Source organism: Hylobates moloch, unplaced genomic scaffold (genome assembly GCF_009828535.3).
Source record: "Hylobates moloch isolate HMO894 unplaced genomic scaffold, HMol_V3 SCAFFOLD_6, whole genome shotgun sequence".
NCBI classification, from domain to species: Eukaryota; Metazoa; Chordata; class Mammalia; order Primates; family Hylobatidae; genus Hylobates; species Hylobates moloch.
In genome coordinates this window covers 74289838-74310024 of record NW_026652281.1, presented here as the reverse complement: position 1 = coordinate 74310024, position 20187 = coordinate 74289838, and the positions used below count along the sequence as shown (strand labels likewise).

General features: G+C 46.0%; 1 protein-coding gene across 1 annotated transcript in view; it reads right to left on the bottom strand.

Annotated features, from left to right (window-relative positions):
- Positions 1 to 15848: 15848 nt before the first annotated feature.
- Positions 15849 to 20187, bottom strand: part of OTOA (otoancorin) — a 105597-nt gene continuing 101258 nt past the window's right edge. Inside the window, exons 28-29 of the mRNA XM_032155922.1 lie at positions 19327 to 19522; positions 15849 to 16108 (exon numbers count right to left, since the gene is read on the bottom strand). Of these exons, the coding sequence (XP_032011813.1) occupies positions 16038 to 16108; positions 19327 to 19522 (267 nt within the window). The 3' untranslated portion in view covers positions 15849 to 16037. The remainder of the gene's footprint in view (positions 16109 to 19326; positions 19523 to 20187) is intronic.

Sequence of the window (20187 nt, the reverse complement as noted above, 5' to 3'; positions counted from 1 at the left end):
AATAAATAAGGCTGGGCACGGGGGCTCATGCCTGTAATCCCAGCACTTTGGGAAGCCGAGGCAGGTGGATCATTTGAGGTCAGGAGTCCAAGACCAGCCTGGCCAACATGGCAAAACCCTATCTCTACTAAGAATACAAAATTAGCCAGGAGTGGTGACGCATGCCTATAGTCCCAGCTACTAAGGATGCTGAAGCAGGAGAATTGCTTGAACCCAGGAGGTGGAGGTTGCAGTGAGCTGAGATCATGCCATTGCACTCCAGCCTGGGCAATGGAGAAAGACTGTCTCAAAAATAAATAAATACATAAATAAGCAACTTAATAAGCAAGAAGATAACAGTAGCTTAGAACAATGGGCAAGAAAGTTAAAATCATGGGATGGTTTCCCTATAAAAACTAATGTTCATAGATTGTTTTTCAAAAATGAGGACTCCCCACTAAATGGGTCCACTGACACATAGGACTCAGATAAGGGGGAACTGAAGGCTAAACTCTTAACACTCTTCTCGGTTCTAAATTTCTTCCTAAGGGGAGTAGAGGAAGTCACACCCCAGGCCAGAACTAACATGCCACTGATCTCGAATTTTTAGACAAGGCTTCTCCTCCTAAGCCAACTACAAATCAAAACATCTTTAAATCTACCTTTGACCCATGGGTTCCCGCTTTGAGATGTCCTGCCTTTTTAGGTCAAACCAATGTAGAGCCTCCCATACATTGATTTATAACTTTGAATGTAACCTCTGCCTTCCCGCAATTATAAATCCTTACCTATAAGCCATCGGGGAGCTTGGGACTTAAGCATTAACTAATTATCTTTGCTTGGTGCCCCTCCAATAAATACCCCACTTCCTCTTGCTACAATCCCAATATCAATGTTTGGTTTTGCTGTGCTGGGCAGGGGGACCCAAGTTAGGTATAGTAACAGCAAGAAGGCAAGACAGAGTGTGTGCTAGCAAGACAGAAGTCCCTGTGTTTGGTAACCTAATCTCAAACTGAAATGCCATCACCTTTGCTGTGTTCTACTGATAAAGAGCTAGTCACTCATATGTTCATTGCAGCACTATTCACAAAAGCAAAGACATGGAATCAACCTAGGTGCCCACAGTGGAGGACTGGAAAAAGAAAATGTGGTACATATATACCACGGAATACTACACAGCCATAAAAAGGAAAAAAACATACCTTTTGCAGCTACATGGATGCAGCTGGCAGCCATTTTCTAGGTGAATTAACGTAGGAATGGAAAACCAAACACTGCATGTTCTCCTTTATAAGCAAGAGCTAAACATTGGGTACACATGGATATAAACATGGGAACAATAAAAACTGGGGACTACGGCTGGGCGTGGCAGCTCACACCTATAATCCCAGCACTTTGGGAGGCTGAGGTGGGCGGATCACTTGAGGTCAGGAGTTCAAGACCAGCCTGGCCAACATGGCAAAACCCTGTCTCTACTAAAAATACAAAAATTAGCAGGGCGTGGTGGCAAGCACCTGTAATCCCAGCTACTCAGGAGGCTGAGGCATGAGGATCACTTGAATCTGGAAAATGGAGGTTGCAGTGAGCCAAGATCATGCCACTGCACTCCAGCCTGGGCAACAGAGCAAGGCTCTGTCTCAAAAAAAAAAAAAAACAAAAAAACTGGGGACTGCTAGATGAAAGAGAAAGTGAGGGACAAAAGGGCTGACAAATTATGCTCACTATTTGGGTGACAGAACCAGTCTTACCCCAAACATCAGCAACAGACAACATACCCATGTAACAAAACTGCACATGTATCCCCTACATCTAAAATAAAAGTTGAAATTATAGGCCGTTCACAGTGGCTCATGCCAGTAACCCCAGCACTTCGGGAGGCTGGGGCAGAAGGATCACTTGAGTCTAGGAAATCAAGACCAGCCTGGGCAACGTAGGGAGACCTCCTCTCTACAATAAAATTAAAAATTAGCCAGGCATAGTGGTGTGCACCTGTGGTCCCAACTACTTGGAAGGCTGAGGTGGGAGGATTGCTTGAGCCCAGGAGTTCAAGGCTGCAGTGAGCCGTGATTATGTCACTGCACTCATCCTGGGCCACAGAGTAAGACCCTGTCTCAAAAAAAAAGGCAGCTCACTGTCAGCTCACTGCAACCCCCACCTCCTGGGTTCAAGTGATTCTCCTGCCTCAGCCTCCCGAGCAGCTGGGACTACAGGTGCGCATGACCACACCCGGCTAATTTTTGAATTTTTTTTAGTAGAGACAGGGTTTCACAATGTTGGCCAGGCTGGTCTTGAACTCCTGACCTCGTGATACGCCCGCCTCAGCCTCCCAAAGTGCTGGGATTGCAGGCGTGAGCCACCGCGCCTGGCCGAGAAATTATTTTTTAAATGAAAATAAAAAAATAAAAGCTAGTCACTAGGTCCAGCCCACAGTCAGGGCAAGGGGTCACAAACAGACATGAATATGAGGTGACAGAGATCATTTGGGATCATCTTAGAAGCTGTCTACCACAATGTTCCACTATGATTTTGTATGAATGAATTATTTCAGAGGATTCACACCTGGGGCAACGAGGTACATAGATAGCATGCAACTAGAAGGAGTCCTGAGACAGTCATTTGCAGAAACCCTGGTGAGGTTTTGGTTTTCTTTGGCCATGGAATCAGGGGCTCCTCACTGGCTGATGGACTCAGCTGACATCCAGATTAATTTGAGAACTGTATCCACAGTCATTAACTACGGAGCAGTGCCCAGCTCTCCCCAAGCCAGAAGAAGAGGTATGCATCTTCAGGACCTCAATGACAAACTTGATCATATAAAATAAGCAGCATTCATTGACCTGGTTCAGGCTACGCTGGAGGTGGACTACCACCTGGAAACAGAGAGACATTGCAGAAGCTTCCCTGAGGTTCCCCTTGCAGCCTTCAGGGTGAATTCTTTGATATTGGGTGCTTCAAATTGAGCAATCAGGCCCCAGCAAAAAACAGATGCACACTCCAATGGGGTAATTGAGGACAGTTTAGGAAAGAGATTATTTACAGAAGTATGGACAGGATTAAGAGAAAACAAAGATGTGGAGCACACTGGTGTTATCAACGGTGGGGTCTAAAAGGGAAGGAGAGAGAGAGAGAGAATCCTGGAACCCAGAGAGAGCTGTCACTGTAAGAAAGAGCCACCCAACAGGAACTGTGGCCTTTAGGGAGAAACTGAGCCACTGCAAACTCTCAGCCCGGAAGGAAAGAAGCCAAGGGAATAAATATCCTGACCTCCCCTTCCACCCTCCAATCTCCTACTGGGCCCCCATTGGCCAATCTGGCTCCCTGGGCACACCAGAGTTGAGAAGAATGGAGAGTGGATTTGGAGGCACAAGCAGAAAGTATCCAAAACCTAGACAGAAAGCCAGGCAGCTTCACATGAGCTTTTTAAAAGTGTAGAAGTCATAAAAATTCTCCTGGGAATGAGCAAACACATGGGCTCTCAGAAGCTGAACACAAAATAGCTTTTAAAATGAAAGTCTGCTCTGGAAGGGAAAAGGTGGTTCCTGGCAATGTGCAGAGAAGGATTAAAGTCCCCACCCTCAACTCCAGCCTGCTGCATCTTCCAAGAGAGAATTCCCCAGAGCCTGGACTAGGGAAGCATTGGCGCTGCTGGGAAAAGCTACTACAGCCCTTGCTGGGCGGCTCTTTCTCACAGCTGCTGAAGCTGCCTTTGCAAAGATTACGACAGTGAGAGGATATGGTGTTGCTGACTCCATCTTGTTTCTAGCCTCACAGGCTAACTGTCCTCACTCATTCCTGGGCATAGGCCAAGTTAATCATGGAATGAATTTTTTTTATTTATTTGTTTTTTGAGACAAGGCCTCACTCTGTCGCCCAGGCTGGAGTGCAGTGGCATGATCACAGCTCACCACAGCCTCAAACTCCCTGGTCTCAGGGTGGTCCTCTCACCTCAGCCTCCAGAGTAGCTAGGACTGCAGGTGCATGTTAATTTTTTTGTATTTTTTGTGGAGATGGGGCTTCACCATGTTGTCCAGTCTGGTCTTGAACTCCTGGGCTCAAGCGATCTGCCTGCCTTGGCATCCCAAAGTGCTGGGATTGTAGGTGTGAACTACTGCACCTGGACAGGAATTTAGTTTATAGTTTAATTTGAAAGCAAGGATGATAATAGTGTTCCACTAAAACTGATTCCCTCGTTGTTTCAGGGCTGAAACCACCTTTGTAAAACTAAGGAAAGGCCACAAGATTAGGGAGGGGCCTGAATTCTGCTAAAATGGAGGCATAGTCTTAGGCATAGTTTTAGAACCAGCCATTGTTCTATAAGTCACAAGATTTGTGACTTCCCCAATTGCTCCTATAGATAATATCACTATTATAGAGCCTAGGATTGGTCTTTTGAGATGTTTTTCAGACTTTGCATTCTGGCAAATAACTGACCCCACCTGGACTTGTAACTCACGACTCAACTGGTCCTGTGGCCCCTACCCAAAAGTGGACTCAGAGCACAAGGACCATTTCCTACACCCCTATTGCATCCCCAACTAATCAGCAGCACCCATTGCCTAGTCCTCTGCCTACCAAACTATCTTTGAAAAACCACATGCTGGGTGCGGTGGCTCATACCTGTAATCTCAGCACTTTGGGAGGCCAAGGTGGGGGGATCACCTGAGGTCGGGAGTTCGAGACCAGCCTGACCAACATGGAGAAACCCTGTCTCTACTAAAAATACAAAATTAGCCGGGCATGGTGGCACATGCCTGTAATCCCAGCTACTTGGGAGGCTGAAGCAGGAGAATCACTTGCACCTGGGAAGCGGAGGTTGCAGTGAGCCAAGAGCACACCACTGCACACCAGCCCAGGCAACGAGAGCAAAACTCCACCTCAAAAAAAAAAAAAAGAAAGAAAAGAAAAGAAAAACCACAACCTCCAAGTTTTGGGGGAGACTGATTTGAGTGATAACTCCAGTTCTTCCACATGGCCAGCCTCAGGTTAATTAAACTCTTTCTTCACTGCAATACCACAGTCTCAGCAAACTGGTTTTGTCTATGCAGTGGGTAGGAAGGTTGAGTAATTAACTACAGTTCTTTCTGGATTCCAGAAGTCTCTCTCCCCTTCCCTTTTAGACCTGGTTGGTAAGGGCTCTGTGCTGTTGACAATTCCAGAGTACCTCACATCCTTTGTTTCATTTAACCCAGTCCATGCTTCTGTAAATACTCTCTTTGCTAAACTGTCCTCAAGTAATTGATTTTAATGTGCATCCATTGCCTGCCAGGACCTGATTAGTTCATTTCAAGCATCCAATATCAAAGAATGCACCCAAAACAAAGACGCTGTTGGGAAATGCAGAACTGGGTACTGCAAAGGTCTTTGAGCATGACACAAGGATGTTGCAAGAGCGGCAGGCCCAGAAGGGAAGTGGGGATGGAAGAACCTTGACAGCATATTCACGGGGCTCAGTCCTAGGATTCAGCATCATGACATATCACCTCCAAGCTTCCATGCTTTCATTTGTATAGCTAAGTACTTGACAAGACTAGTGAGGGTGTCCGATGATGAGGACAGTCAAGGATGTTAAATTCCTGACTATAAATTAACAAGGAGGAAAAAAAACTAACAAACCTGCATCAGTGTGAAGACCAGAAAGGCCTGTCCACAGAGCCAGATGACAAGGTACAACAGGATGCTGCTGAAAAAAATCAGACTAGATAAGAGCAGGTTGCTGTGTAAGCAAACTCAGACCATAGAAGAGAACTATAGGCCCCTCTCCTCCAGCCCAGAATTCCTGCCCTGAGTGATGCTAAATCAGGAGATGATATTGGCTACCCTCAGGGGACAGGAAGCATCACCTGGTTGGACTAGCAGACTGCCATTCAAACTTAGATACATGGAGTCAGTCGGGTATGACTCAGTCCCCTGAGGCCAAATGTCAGCGAGGAGAGTGGGAGGAGCAAATCTCTCTCCTCCAATTAGAGTTGTCTCCGGAACAAACCCAGGCCTCAAGGCAAAAGCCTCACACACTATTTTGCTATTTTGTCACCCACGTAAAGTTTTCAAAAACAGGATCCCTGTAGCTCATCAGGCACTCAGGTGCATCAAAGCTGAATTCAGGGTAAAGAATGATGCTGTGGCCCAGTGAAGCTGAGATGACCATACTCTCTCTGTTCAGGTTATAGAGAAAATGGGCACTTTGTGATCACTTATACCCATAATAAAAAACAATTTGTGCGCATCCCATGAGCAAGAAAAATAAACAGGAAAAAAGAAAGCAACCTAACTACTTGTAAGTATCAGGAAATCTAACCCAAATTTGTTCATATAACTGAAAAGTCCAGGGCAAACCTGCAGGTATGGTTTGATTTAGGTGTCAAAATCTTTTGCCAGGACCCAGTGTTTCTCATACCCTTTCTTTTTTTCTTTTTTTCTTTCCTTCTTTCTTTCTTTTTCTTTTTCTTTTTTTTTAAACGGGATCTCACTCTGTCACCCAGGCTGGAGTGCGATGGTGCAATCTCAGCTCACTATAGCCTCAACCTCCCAGGCTCAAGCAATCCTCCCACCTCAGCCTCCTGAGTGGCTAGGACCACAGGCATGCACCACAATGCCCAGCTAATTCTTTTTATTATTTATAGAAACAGGGAGTCTCACTATGTTGCCAGGGCTGGTCTCGAACTCCTGGGCTCAAGTGATCCTCCTTCCCACCTAAGCCTCCCAAAGTTCTGGGATTACAAGTGTCAGCCACCGTGCCTGAACTCACACCATTTCTTAACCCCATTCTTCTCACTCAATTCTTAATTTCATTCCTTTATAAAGCTTCTCTTACTATTTCAAGATGGCTGCCCAATTCATGTGCAAAGGAAAGAGAAATTCTTTCTCTTTACTCTGACAGTTGAATAAAAAATCCAAAGCCTGGCTCTCTTTGGTCCATCCCTGAATCAGTCATTATGGCCTGGGGAATGGAGTATGCTAATTGACTTAAGGGAATCAGGGCCCAACACTGGAGTGAAGGTGGGGCTAAAGCCACCTAATCCACTGGAGAGTACCAAAAGTGTGCTTCCCCAAAGGAAATTCACAATACTGTGGGAAAGGATGAATTGATGCTGAGTCACTATAAATGACAAATGCAAAAGATAAACATACCAGGCCCCACTCCTTGCAGGAAGCAAAAGATCCTAGAGGGAGAGGCTGACATGGAACAGGATGCCTGACGAATAAAACTTCTTCCAGTGAGGATTCAGAGACATAGTCATACCTTCCAGGCTAAGTAAGGCTCAATTCCAGGCAGCTGTCTGTCTCAGCTCGTCACGCACATCCATCGCTTTTGTCTACCCGGCATTTGTTTCTCCCTTATTCAGTTCTCATTGCTGTGTAACGAATTGACAGAAGTGCATCAACTAAAGCAACACAAATGTATTATCTCACAGTTCTATAGGTCAAAATCCAAGCATTGCTCAACCAGATTCTCTGCTCAGGGTCTCATGGGGCTGAAATCAAGGTGTCAGGTGGAGCTGTAGTCTTATCTAAAGCTCAGGGTCTTCTTCCAGGATGACTGGTTGTTCTCAGACTTCCGTTCCTTCTGATTATCTTGAGATAGGAGGCAGGACTTGGCTCTGGAGGTGGGGCTTGGACACCGGACCGAGTTCAGGACTAACTAAAACAGAGCTGGGAGGGAAGCAGCTTCCTCTAAGACACACCCACCAGTGTGCCAGGTCAGTTTACCGTTGACACGGCAATACCTGGGAGTTACCACCCCTTTCCATGGCAATGACCTGATGACCTAAAGTTACTACCCCTTCCCTAGAAATTTCTGCAGAAACCACCCTTGAATCTGCATATAATTAAAAGCAGGTGTAAATGTGACTGCAAAACTGCCCTGAGCTGCTACTCTCTGTTTATGGGGTAGCCCTGCTCTGCAGGAGCCATCATGGAGCTGTAACACTGCAGGAGCTGTAACACCACCGCTTCAGTAAAGCTGTTTTCTTCTACCTCCAGCTTGCCCTTGAGTTCTTTCCTGGGCAAGGCCAAGAACCCTCACAGGCTAAGCCCCAGTTTGGAGTTCATCTACCCTGCATCAATATGACTGAGGTCTTGTTTTCTTGCTGGCTATCGACCAAAGACCTCTCTTACCTCCTAAAGACCACCCTAGGTCCTTGCCCTGTGGCCTCTCCATAGGCTTTCTCACACTTTGAGCATCTCTGACTTCAGGAAGGGCCTAGCCCCTTTTAAAGGTGCACCCCATTAGGTCAGGCCCACCCAGATGCTCTCCCTTTTGATTAACTCAAAATAGACTAACTAGTAGCCCAGTCAGGGCAGGGCTATTCCATCACATCCTCTAGTTGTGCAGCACTGGAGAGGAGGAGATTGCACAGAGTGTGCACACCAGGGAGCAGGGATCTTGGGGGCCATCTCAGAATTCTGCCTACCACATTTTAGTAATTGATCTCTTCTGGAATCAGTCCTTTCCTGCTCAGTCAATGTTATTTGTGGTAGGATTTAGGGTAATCAGACCTAGCCTTGGCCAATTGGTGTAACCATTTTCTGGGCCACAGTGGTCAGATCAGAAATGGGCACCTGCGTCAAGCAAGCCCAATCACACCTAACCTGGGGACTTTTGCTGAAGTAACTAGGAAAGATCTCTCTCTCTCTCTCTTTCTCTCTCATTATTGTGGAAGTGTTAGGCTGTAAACTTAGAGCTGATGGTAGACACCATGTGCTATGATTCAAATGACCCCCCCAAAACTCATGTTGAAACTGAATCCCAAATGTGGCAGCATTGAGAGGTGGGACCTTTAAGAAGCAATTGTATCCCTCTTGAGGGCAGAGCCTTTCCTGACCACCTAATGTTTTATTAAAGCTTGTTCTCCACCACCCCTATCCCTACCATCACCATCTGGAGCTCTCAATCCTTTCCTCCAGATTTCCTTTGCTCCATAATATTTATCACTATCTGATATAAGGGTGTGTGGATGTGAAGTTGTATGTGTGTGCATGTGTGTGTTTATGGTCTGCCTCTCCCAGCCCCCAGTAGACTGTAAGCTTCATGAAAGCAGGGCTTTGTGTACTGTTGTTTCTGTAGCACAGGGTCTGTCAAAAAAGTAGGTTCTCCATAAATGTTTGTTAAATAAATATATTCTGATTGTATCTCCCCGCTCCTCCAGAATGGATCTAAAGTTTCCCAATCTTTGCCTGAGTGAATGTCCTACTGAGTTCAGTTTTGTTTGAGAAAGGATGTGTGTATGTTCACCCATACACTGCACAAATATGCAATGGACACCAGCCATGACCAGCCTACTGGGGACTGCTTGGCAGTAGCAACATGGCAGCGAACAAGACAGATGAGCCTCCTGCCCACAGAAGCTTACATTCGGGTGGAATACAGGCTGGTGAGTTGTCATGTCAATTCCTCCAACCCCAAACCCTTTCCAGTATGGCAGGTCTTGGAGCTGGACTGGCCACCACTGAGAATCCACCCAACTGCCCATCAGCATCTCAAGTTCCCTGTTGCAAGATGCAGGGAGCGTGAGAGAGGACCACAGTGGAGAGTGGGCTCTCAATGAACCTGGTGTGGCAGGGAGAAGATGAAGATGGGGCAGATCCCCAGGGGGAAGACAACTTAAGGGCAGACTTGTTGAAATAAGTTACTTCAAAGGATCTTCCTTCTTCCAGCATGAGCAGAGAAGATGACCACACACCTGGGGGAGAGTCAGATGGCTTCTTCAATTGGAACATTCTTCCCTAAGGATGAGCTAACATAGCACATGACCTGAAAATCCTTCTGGGAGACTCCAGGTAAAAGGGCCTTGTTTGCACCAGAGAGAGAAGCTAAGTTATAGGTTTGGGGGAAATGAGTGTTAGAACAGTGAGTGCTCGAGGTGAAGTAGTTAAGTGAGCCATGAGATACAAAGTCGGCCATGGCAAAGTAGGTGGAACAACCACGTTATGAGTATAAGCTCTAACCCCAGCTTTCCTGTGATTTCTACGACCCGTGGTCTTGGAGATGGGAAATAAATGGGTGCATGACAGAAGTTAAAGACCATTATCAGGTATCAAGTACCATAGCACTTTTTGGAGGCAGAAGAGCTTGACAAATGGGCATAGTGTACACAGTAAATGATGGTAAGGGTAAAGGATAAAATGTATCATCTTCCTATCACCAGAATGGGACCAGCACTGTGTAAGGTGGGCATGTTAATGACATGATATATAAGACAGCTTTTGCTACAATAACAACGAACTCCCTAGGCCTGGCACAGTGGCTCATGCCTGTAACCCCAGCACTTTGGGAGGCTAAGGCGGGTGGATTACCTGAGGTCAGGAGTTCGAGACCAGCCTGGCCATCATGGTGAAACCCTGTCTCTACCAAAAAATACAAAAATTAGCCAAGCAAGGTGGCACATGCCTGTAATCCCAGATACTCGGGAGGCTGAGGCACTAGAAGCGCTTGAACCCAGGAGGCAGAGGTTGCAGTGAGCCGAGATCACTCCACTGCACTCCAGCCTGGGTGACAAAGCAAGACTCCATCTCAAAAAAAAATAATAACTTAAAAAAAGAGAAATAACTCTCAAATCCCAAAGGATCCCTATAACAAATATTTGTTTCTTGCTTCTGAATCTTCAGGTTGGCTGCGATTACACTGGGTTTGGCTTGGCTGAGCTCACCTAGGTTCTGCTGAACTCAGCTTGGCTCCAAGGTTTGGGTTGAGTTCAGGTCTGCTCCACATGTCCCTTCACATGAGAAGCAGTTACCAAGAGGTCAAGCCAAATCATGTAGCACATTTAAAACTTCTGCTGGGGGAAAATGTTGTGTCTGCTCACATTCCAATGACCGAAGCCCAAAGTTAGAAGGGCAAGGAACTAGACTCTACCTATTGAGATGTACTACAAAGTCACATGGCAAAAAGCTTATAATTCTAACAAAGGAACTAAGCTGAATCACTAGGAACAATCACCTAGTTCGCCACACACAGAGATGTGCCACAGGGACTCAGAGACTGGAAGGAATTCCCCAGGGCCAGAGTTCTCCTGGGAAACTACAGCCTCCCCCATTGCTTCCCAGATTTCATCATCATCTCTGTAGTCTGGCTCATTAGAGGCCACAACAGAGATAAAGGCAAATAAAGACTTCAGCTGCTGGCAAGCTGCAGATATCTCCATGGATCAGCCAAGCCCATGTCTCTTTCTGAAACAATCAGTAATCAGGGAAGTGACAGCAGAAAAGCGTAATACAAACTACCTATGGTATTGGAAGAATCCCAGGAATCGTTGGAGGTCTTGAATGAATTTGAAGAGGGTACTCAGTTCAAGACTACTTTAAGACAAACACTTTGTAGATGTCCCAACTAGACACTGTGTGGCCTGGGAATTCTGCAATGTTTACTCTTTTTCAATTATATAACATTATATAATATTTATAAGAAATTATAAATGTTATATTATGTTTATAAGAAATATATATCATATATAAGAGATATATATCTCATATATGTAAGAGATATATATCTCATATATATGATATATAAGAGATATCTATCTCATATATATCATATATAAGATATATATTTCTTATATACCTATATATAATATAGATATCTTATATATCTAAATATAATCTTATATATGATATATATCTCATATATTATCTTATATATAAGACATAATATACATGAGTTATATGTATCTCATATATATTATCTTCTTATATATGAGATATATAGCTCTCATATCTTATATCTATGAGAGCTATATAGCTCATATACAGATAGATACAGATATAGATATAGATATAGATATAGATAGATATAGATATAGATATAGATATAGATATAGATATAGATATAGACATAGATATAGATCATTCCAACACCCAGGCTGGAGTGCAGTGGAACAATCATAGTTCATTGCAGCCTCAAATTTCTGGGCTCAACCGATCCTCCCACTTCAGCCTCCTGAGTGGCTGGGACTACAGGCGTGTGCCACCAGGCGGGGGCTAATTTTTCTTTTTTTGGAGACAGAGTCTCACTCTGTTGCCCAGACTCAGATGCAGTGGTGCAATCTCGACTCACTGCAACCTTCTCCTCCCAGGTTCAAGCAATTCTCCTGCTTAGCCTCCCAAGTAGCTGGGACTACAGGCACGTGCCACCACTCCCAGCTAATTTTTTGTATTTTAGTAGAGACGGGGTTTCACCATGTTGCCCAGGCTGGTCTTGAACTCCTGAGCCCAGATATCTGCCCGCCTCGGCCTCCTAAAGTACTGGGATTACAGGAGTGACCCACCCACTGCCCCCAGCTTTTTTTTTTTTTTTTTTTTTTTTTTTTTTTTGGTAGGGACGGGATTTCCCTATGTTGCCCATGCTGGACACAAACTCCTGGCCTCAAGTGATCCTCCTGCCTCAGCCTCCCAAAGTGCTAAGATTATAGGTATGAGCCACCATGCCTGGCCCAATATTTTTAAAGGCCCCTCAAGAGGCAAAATTGGGCAAAGGACTTTTTAAGGACAAAAAAAATGCCTAGTATTGAATATTGAGTTGTTTGCTGTGTTGTAACTCTCTTCCATGACTTCAGTAAAACAGAGTAAACACACACACACCCCAAGACACAGTAACCTCTGTTTGGTAGTACAGCCCATCACAAGCAGCTGTGGCTGAACCCCTGGGTACCAGGACTAGGGAAGATAAGTTCATTCATTCTAAGTTCCACTGGATGTTAGGCTGAAGTTGCAGCTCCCATCAAGCCTGGCTTGGTGTCTGGAGCGGTCCTGAAGGTGGAGATTCTGCAAAAGGATCTAACTGGGGTGATATTCAAAAAATTTAGAAGCCAGAATGGCACAGGTCCTGACCGATAAGAATCAAAGCCAATACGCTGTGATCTGCATAGAAGTGCCAGTGATCCCTGCCTCCAGCTGAGGAGGGCTGTGGAGGATGGAGGCTAGAAATCCATCAGGAGAGCTGACATTGAAAGGTGAATGGGAGCAGCACCTGCCAGCGTGAGCTGCTGCTTTCCTGCATGCAGAGGACTGCGCATTTCAACCCGAGACCCTGGGGTTCCTGCAAGGCATCAGCTAGATTTGTCTTCCTGCCTGGGGCAATCACCAATTATATGTGCTGTGAGGCAAACTCGCCTCCCGCCAGAGGAGGAGGTGAAGGGATTTACAGAATCTCTCTCTGATCTGACTTATTAGAGAAGTTAAAGGACACCCGTCCAGGAGGCAGCACAGTGCAGAAATAAAGAAGTCAGGATTCAAATTCATCCTATCTGGGCAGCTTAGACAAGAGCTCCTTAACTTCTCTCAGGCTCAGTCCCCTCATCTGGAAAATGGGAATCCTAACAGTGCCTACCTGGCAGGAGCATGGCCACAATGAAATGAGCTAATGACACAGTGAAAGCCCTTAGACAGCCTGACCCAGAGTCAGCCCTCTGTAATGGGAGTCATTATTCAAGATGGCAGGAAAGAAACAGGAATTAGACCAGAAACAAATGACCAGAAAGAGAGATGAAATACAAAAGCTACATGAAGTTGGCAGTGTGAAGCCTGACTCAAAGTAGAGTGGATTTTGTTACTGTTTGCTTTTTCTTGTGCAGGATAATCCAAGATTGGCAGAAAGTGAGAACACCGGTTGAGATCCAAGGACATCCTCATGGGAGTCTGTGCAGACACGTTCTCATCAAGCACCCCTCTCCAAGCAGCTGGTCCAGCCGAGCTAAACTGGGGGCTGCTGTTTGTAAGAAAATTAATGTTCTGGGCCAGGCACGGTGGCTCATGCCTATAATCTCAGCACTTCAGGAGGCCAAGGCAGGCGGATCACTTGAGGCCAGGAGTTCAAGACCAGCCTGGCCAACATGGAGAAATCCAGTCTCCACCAAAAATGCAAAACTTAGCCAGGCGTGGTGGCACATGCCTGTAATCCCAGCTACTCAGGAGGCTGAGGCAGGAGAATCACTTGAACCGGGGAGGTGGATGTTGTGGTGAACCAAGATCATGCCACTGCACTCCAGCCAGGGTGACAGAGTGAGGCTCCATTTCAAAAACAAAAACAAAAAAAAATTAATGTTCTGTACCTGAGGGGCACCATTTGCTGCCACTCCCCTGCCAGGATGAAGGAAAACCAAATCAGACATTAAATAACACGTGTAGGATCAAACCTTTCACACTGCAGTCTTAGTTTTCTATAAAACCACGTGACCTCTGAAAAAACACTCCAGCCTCTGCAACACCTACTCATGATGCTTTGTAAAATCCACCGCCTTTTAGGGACACCAAGATTTTCGGAAACACACAGGGTTTTCTTATCTCCAGATGAGACGTCTACTGTGAATGGGTGACTAGGAGAACCCAAGGTGTGCTGGTGGCAGAACAGAAGTGCCTAGGATGCCACCAGAGAAACGCCCTGCCAAGCAGCTGTGATGCTGTCTTCGAGAAGGTGTTTGCAAACACCACTGCTGCCCCCCTTCCCTGAACTCTGACTTCCCAAACCTAAGGCTAAAAGCATCCTGGCAATTCCCCGAAGTAACTTCATTCTAGCAGGATGGAGCCAGTGGGTGGAGTTTTCTCAGCTGCGCCAGGATCACATCAGTGACTGACTTACCCAACATACTTTTATTTTTTATTTCAACCAATTCCCCACAGCCCAGAGCAACTTAAAACCAGAAGAGCCACCACCATCTCCACCAAAAACAGGGAATATTTTGAGAGTTTAATGATAACTTCACAGCCATCCATTCAGCTGAGTCCCAAGGAAATGGAAGACATCTGAAAGATGTATTTTTAAATTGATATAACGTTGAGCCATGTTAAATGTTCTAATTTCCAACCAATGCAATGCCCACCAAAACATCATTTAGTCCCAGCAATCAGGCAAGAATATTGGCTTCTGCTCAGGGATTCATTTATTTCAGCTCTGCTAAATATCGTAGAGGAGAAATCCAATGTAGCCTCTAGCTTCAAGAAAGTGAAATTAAGCCCAAGTAGAAACTAGATGAGGCCCTGGCTAAAATGGTGCCTTTTCTTGCACTGCCTCTCTCTGGTATCTCTAAAGTGAGGGCAGCAACTTGATTGTAAGGGTCTCGTGCTGTTAACAGAAAACACCCTTCTTCCCCACAGAAGAAGCTCTGTCTCCAAGCTGGAAAACAAAAGAGGCTGCAATGGGACAGAGAAGGGCTTCCTGCTGAGGAGATGAGTGGGCTTAAGAATTTGCAAGATCAAAAATCAAAACAAACCCATGGAGACAGAGTAGAAGGAGAGTGAACAGAGGCTGGGAAGGGTAATGGGAGAGTTGGTGGGGAGGAGGCAGATGGTTAACGGGTACAAAAACACAGAAAGATGAGTAAGACCTACTCTTCCATAGCACAACAAGATGACTATAGTCAACAGTAATTTTTTTTTTTTTTTAGATAAAGTCACTCTGTCACCCAGGCTGGAGGGCAGTGGCATGGTGTCTGCCACTGCAACTTCTGCCTCCCCAGTTTAAGCGATTCTCCTGCCTCAGCCTCCCAAGTAGCTGGAATTACAGGCACACACCAGCATGTCCAGCTAATTTTTGTATTTTTATAGAGATGGGGTTTCGCCATGTTGGCCAGGCTGGTCTTAAACTCCTGACCTCAGGAGATCCACCCGCTTCGGCCTCCCACAGTGCTGGGATTACAGGCGTGAGCCACTGCACCCGACCCTATAGTCAATAGTAATTTAATTGTACATTTTAAAATAACTAAAAGAGTATAATTGGATTGTTCGTAACACAAAGGATAAAGGCTTGAGGTGATGGATACCCCATTTTACATGATGTGATTATTACACATCGCATGCCTGTATCAAAACATCTCACGTACCCCATAAATATATATACCTACTATGTACTAATGGAAATTAAAATTTAAAAAAATTAAAAATAATTTGCAAGATCATTTTTAATAATTGTTTTTCATTTGGGGTGCATTTTCACCATCAAGGCCCCAGGGTCTCCCTGCCCTAGATGAGGGTCTGGATCCAGGGAAGGGTGTCCCACCATCTGGAGCATCCTGTCTCTACACACGTTGGCCAGCTGCTTGGGGCAACACAGCATGATGCGCTCAGGCCACTCACCACAGGAGCTTGGCCATTAGAACCAGCAGGGGACAACCAAGCCAAAGACCCCACGACTGGAGAGCTCCTAAAAGCAAATACAAAATAAGAGTACACGTGAAGTTCCGGCAGCAAGCAGAAGGTAGACACGTCATGTCCAACTCCCCGAGTCTCTCTCTGGGACCACTTGATGCAGAGCCTTGATTTGTTCATCTCTTAAATGGGAACAATGACCCCCAAAGAGGAGGAGAGGTGGGGGAGTGAGAATTAAATGAGATTGTGTCAGTCAGCATGTACTAGGGAGCTTGTTAGAAACACCAATTCCAGGATCCCCTGGAGATTCTGATTTAGCAAGTCTGCCAGGGGACCCGGGAATTTGTATTTTAAGCATCTCTCCCAGGTGATTCTGATAATTAAGCAACTTTAGGAAACAAAAGATTGGGCTCTGGTCCACAGGAAGGGTTCACCCAATGGCAGCCCTCACTTAGGCCCTTGGGCTGAATGAAGGAGGGGCATCCAGGATCTTGCCCAGCCAGGGACATGGAGGGAACATCTTTTTAAGGTGCCCTCATCACTTTCTGACACTGCTGTTTCAAGGGAAAACTGGTCACACCTTTCTGCAGGGGATTTGACAACATCCATTTAAAAAAAAAAATTTAAGACAGAGTCTCGCTCTGTCACCCAGGATGGAGTGCAATGGCGCCATCTCGGCTCACTGTAGCCTCCGCCTCCCAGGTTCAAGCGATTCCCCTGCCTCAGCTTCCCTAGTAACTGGGACTAAGGCACATGCCACCACACCTGGCTAATTTTTGCATTTTTAGTAGAAAAGGGGTTTCACCATGTTGGCCAGGCTCATCTCAAACTTCTAACCCCAAGTGATCCACCTGCCTTGGCCTCCCAAAGTGCTGGGATTACAGGCATGAGCTGCCACACCCGACCAACATCCATCAAAATTATAAATGCAGATCCTGTGATCTAGCAATCTCACTTTGAAGAGTTTATCCTACAGACATACTTGCACAGATGCAAATTATATCAGGTCAGGAACTGCAGCATTGTTCGTAACAGCAAAAAAATATATATATAGAAACAACTGCAAGGTCCATCTACAGACCTCTGGTTGAATACAGTTAGGACATAGCCATAAAACCAACAATGGCACAGCTCCTGTGCACAGATACATAACTCTCACCAAAGTATATTGTTAGGTGAAAAATACAAGGTGCAGAATAATGTGTATAATAAGCTTTTGTGAGAAGTACAGAGATCATCTATATTTGATTTGTTGTGTATGCATAGAATATCTCTGGACAAATACACAAGAAGCTGGTAACATTGGTTGCCTCTGGGGAAGGAACTGGGTGGCTGGGAGACAGGGGATGGAGGAAAAGCTTTCACCACATGACTTTCAGACTTTAAATATTTGGAACCCTGTGCATTATCTATTGCACATGTTATCTATTCGTGCAAAACGCTATAACATTTACAAATAACTTTTAAATATATGCATATCATATTTCAATGGAAAGTTTTTGTTGTTGTTGTTTGTTTGTTTGTGATGGAGTTTTGCTCTTTTGCCCAGGCTGGAGTGAACTGGCATGATCTCAGCTCACTGCAACCTCTGCCCCCAGTGTTCAAGCAATTCTCCTGCCTTAGCCTCCTGAATAGCTGGGATTACAGGTGCCCACCACCACACCCGGCTGATTTTTGTATTTTTAGTAGAGACGGGGTTTCACCATGTTGGCCAGGCTGGTCTCAAAACTCCTGACCTCAGGTGATCCACCCACCTCGGCCTGCCAAAGTGCTAGGTCACAGTCATGAGCCAATGTGCCCAGCCTCAATGAAAAGTGTTTTAAAGTAATAATATAATACATCAAAAGGCATGATTTACGTTTTCAAGTGCCACCTCTGGCCACTTGTGGCTGCAGAAATGGGGAATACTCCAATTCACCATCCCTATGTGAAGGCAGGGTAGGGAGACATTCAATTCAGGAAAAGGTGGAGTGGAGGTTTTAGTCAAGCACCAAGTCCTCTGACTTCTCTGGGCACTTGCCCATGCCAGTACCTACTCCTGAGACACTGTCTACCTCGCTAAGCCCATCTTCTTCTCACCTTGTGTCTTACCTGAGACATCACTGACTTTAGGAGGTTTCCTGACCCATGTGTGTTGCCTGTGTGTTTCCCATCTCAACACCCTGCACCTGCCTCATGCTCACCAGGGTACATGTCTTCCCTCCCTGCCAGGCTGCACTGAGAGCTCAATGAGGGCAGGGAACATCTCTGGCTTGTTAGAAGCTATCTCCCCAGAGCATGGTCCAAATGTGGTTTTAAGAACAGAAGGCATCACAAAGAAGTGAGAAAGTGAAGGGGAAAGGGGGAGAGCTGTAAGAAAGGCATGGGGGAGAAAAAGGAAAGGTCATGGTCCCAGGATCCAATGCCACTCCCTGGGGAGGCTTCTCTATCTTAGCTCAGCCCTCAGTCACTATCACCCTCCCTGGTCTTGTCAGATTTGAAATATCTTCTTCATTTACAAGAGGGCCTTATCTAACTTGCTCACCTCTGTATTCCCAGCCCCTACTGCACACTTGGAACATAGTAGGTGCCCAGTAAACATGGGTTGAATTAATTAATACTGGACAGGCCAGGCTTGGTGGCTCACGCCTGTAATCCCAACACTTTGGGAGGCTGTGGTGGGCAGATTACCTGAGGTCAGGAGTTCAAGACCAGCCTGGCCAGCACGGTGAAACCCCAACTTTACTAAAAATACAAAAATTAACCAGCTGTTGTGGCACACACCTGTGATCCTAGCTACTTGGGAGGCTGAGGTGGGAGGATCGCTTGAGCCTGGGAGGTGGAGGTTGCAGTGAGCCGAGATCGCGGCATTGCACTCCAGCCTGGGTGACAGGGCGAGACTCTGAGTCAAAATAATAATAATAATAATAGTTCATTATTAGTGGATAGTGAGGAGGAAGTTTGCAAAGGAGCAGCTAAAATGAATTTAGTCCTGAGATTCTGATGTTATGCGTTCTGGATAGGGGCGGGAGAACTGGAAGATTTTTAATGTCCCCCACCCAAGTGCAGCCATAGTTGAGAATCACTAATCCTGAAGCTTGGTAGGGAAGCCTGGTAGGGAAGCTTGGTAGGGAAGCTTGATAGGGACTTTGGGTTTTTCACTGAGGGCAGAATCCCCAGTGACTGTCAGAGACCTCGCTCTGAATCTTAAGAATCCCCCCACCCCAGGCCTGACAGGGAGGACAGGGAAGGAGAGTGCGGCTGGGACACGGGGCAGAGGGCGGCTCTGCTCACCTGCGGGAGAACGCGAGGATGAGGTCCTGGTGGGACCGGCGCTAGCGGGCTCGTCCTGCCAGGAGTGAGTCTTGGCGCCATCTAGCGCCTGCTGGAGGCTCTGCAGCTGCAGTGGACTGAGCCGCCGGCGCTGGGCGTGGGTCACCGCGGCGGCGTTCTCGGGACCCAGGGAGGCGATCTGCTCCGCGGACAGCTCCTGCGGGAGGCAAAGGGGCAGCACCCTCACACGGGGCCCCTCCCCGGATTTCCCACACCTCGGGCGTCCGCGCAGGATGCGCACAACTTTGCCATCCCCTTGTGTGTATCATGTGTGGTCCTCTTTAAGATATTTCCTTAAAATTAGATCACTCTTGCACTACCAAAATAAATGCATTTAAAAATAGAAAATTTAAAATGGAAATTTCCAAAAATGGAAAGCCGGCAGACTTGCCATAAGCAAGCATTAAATAGGAGCCGCAAAATAAAAATAAAACAATATTGTTGAATCCTAGCTAGATTTGTCCGCCAAAAATACCTGAACCCTGGCCCCTTAAAAAAAAAGAGAGACAGAGAGAGAGAGAATATAAAATGTACTATATAGGTGTTAAATCGACACTTTCTCCTTGAGGTAATTAGAAGTACTAATGGAGAGTTGAAAAGGGAGGCATGATTTCCTCCCTATGTGGCAACGTTGTTTAATGCAATGCAAGACAGCTTCCCAGTGCTTCAAGTCTTCCACCTCCTGAAACACTGATGTGGAGGGGGAAACACAGGCCCTAAAGACCAGAGGCCTGAATTCGAGCCCCTGCTCTGCCACATGCTTGCTGTGTCACCTTGGACAAATTACACAGCCTCCCTGGGCTTTGGGGATAAATGTGAGAC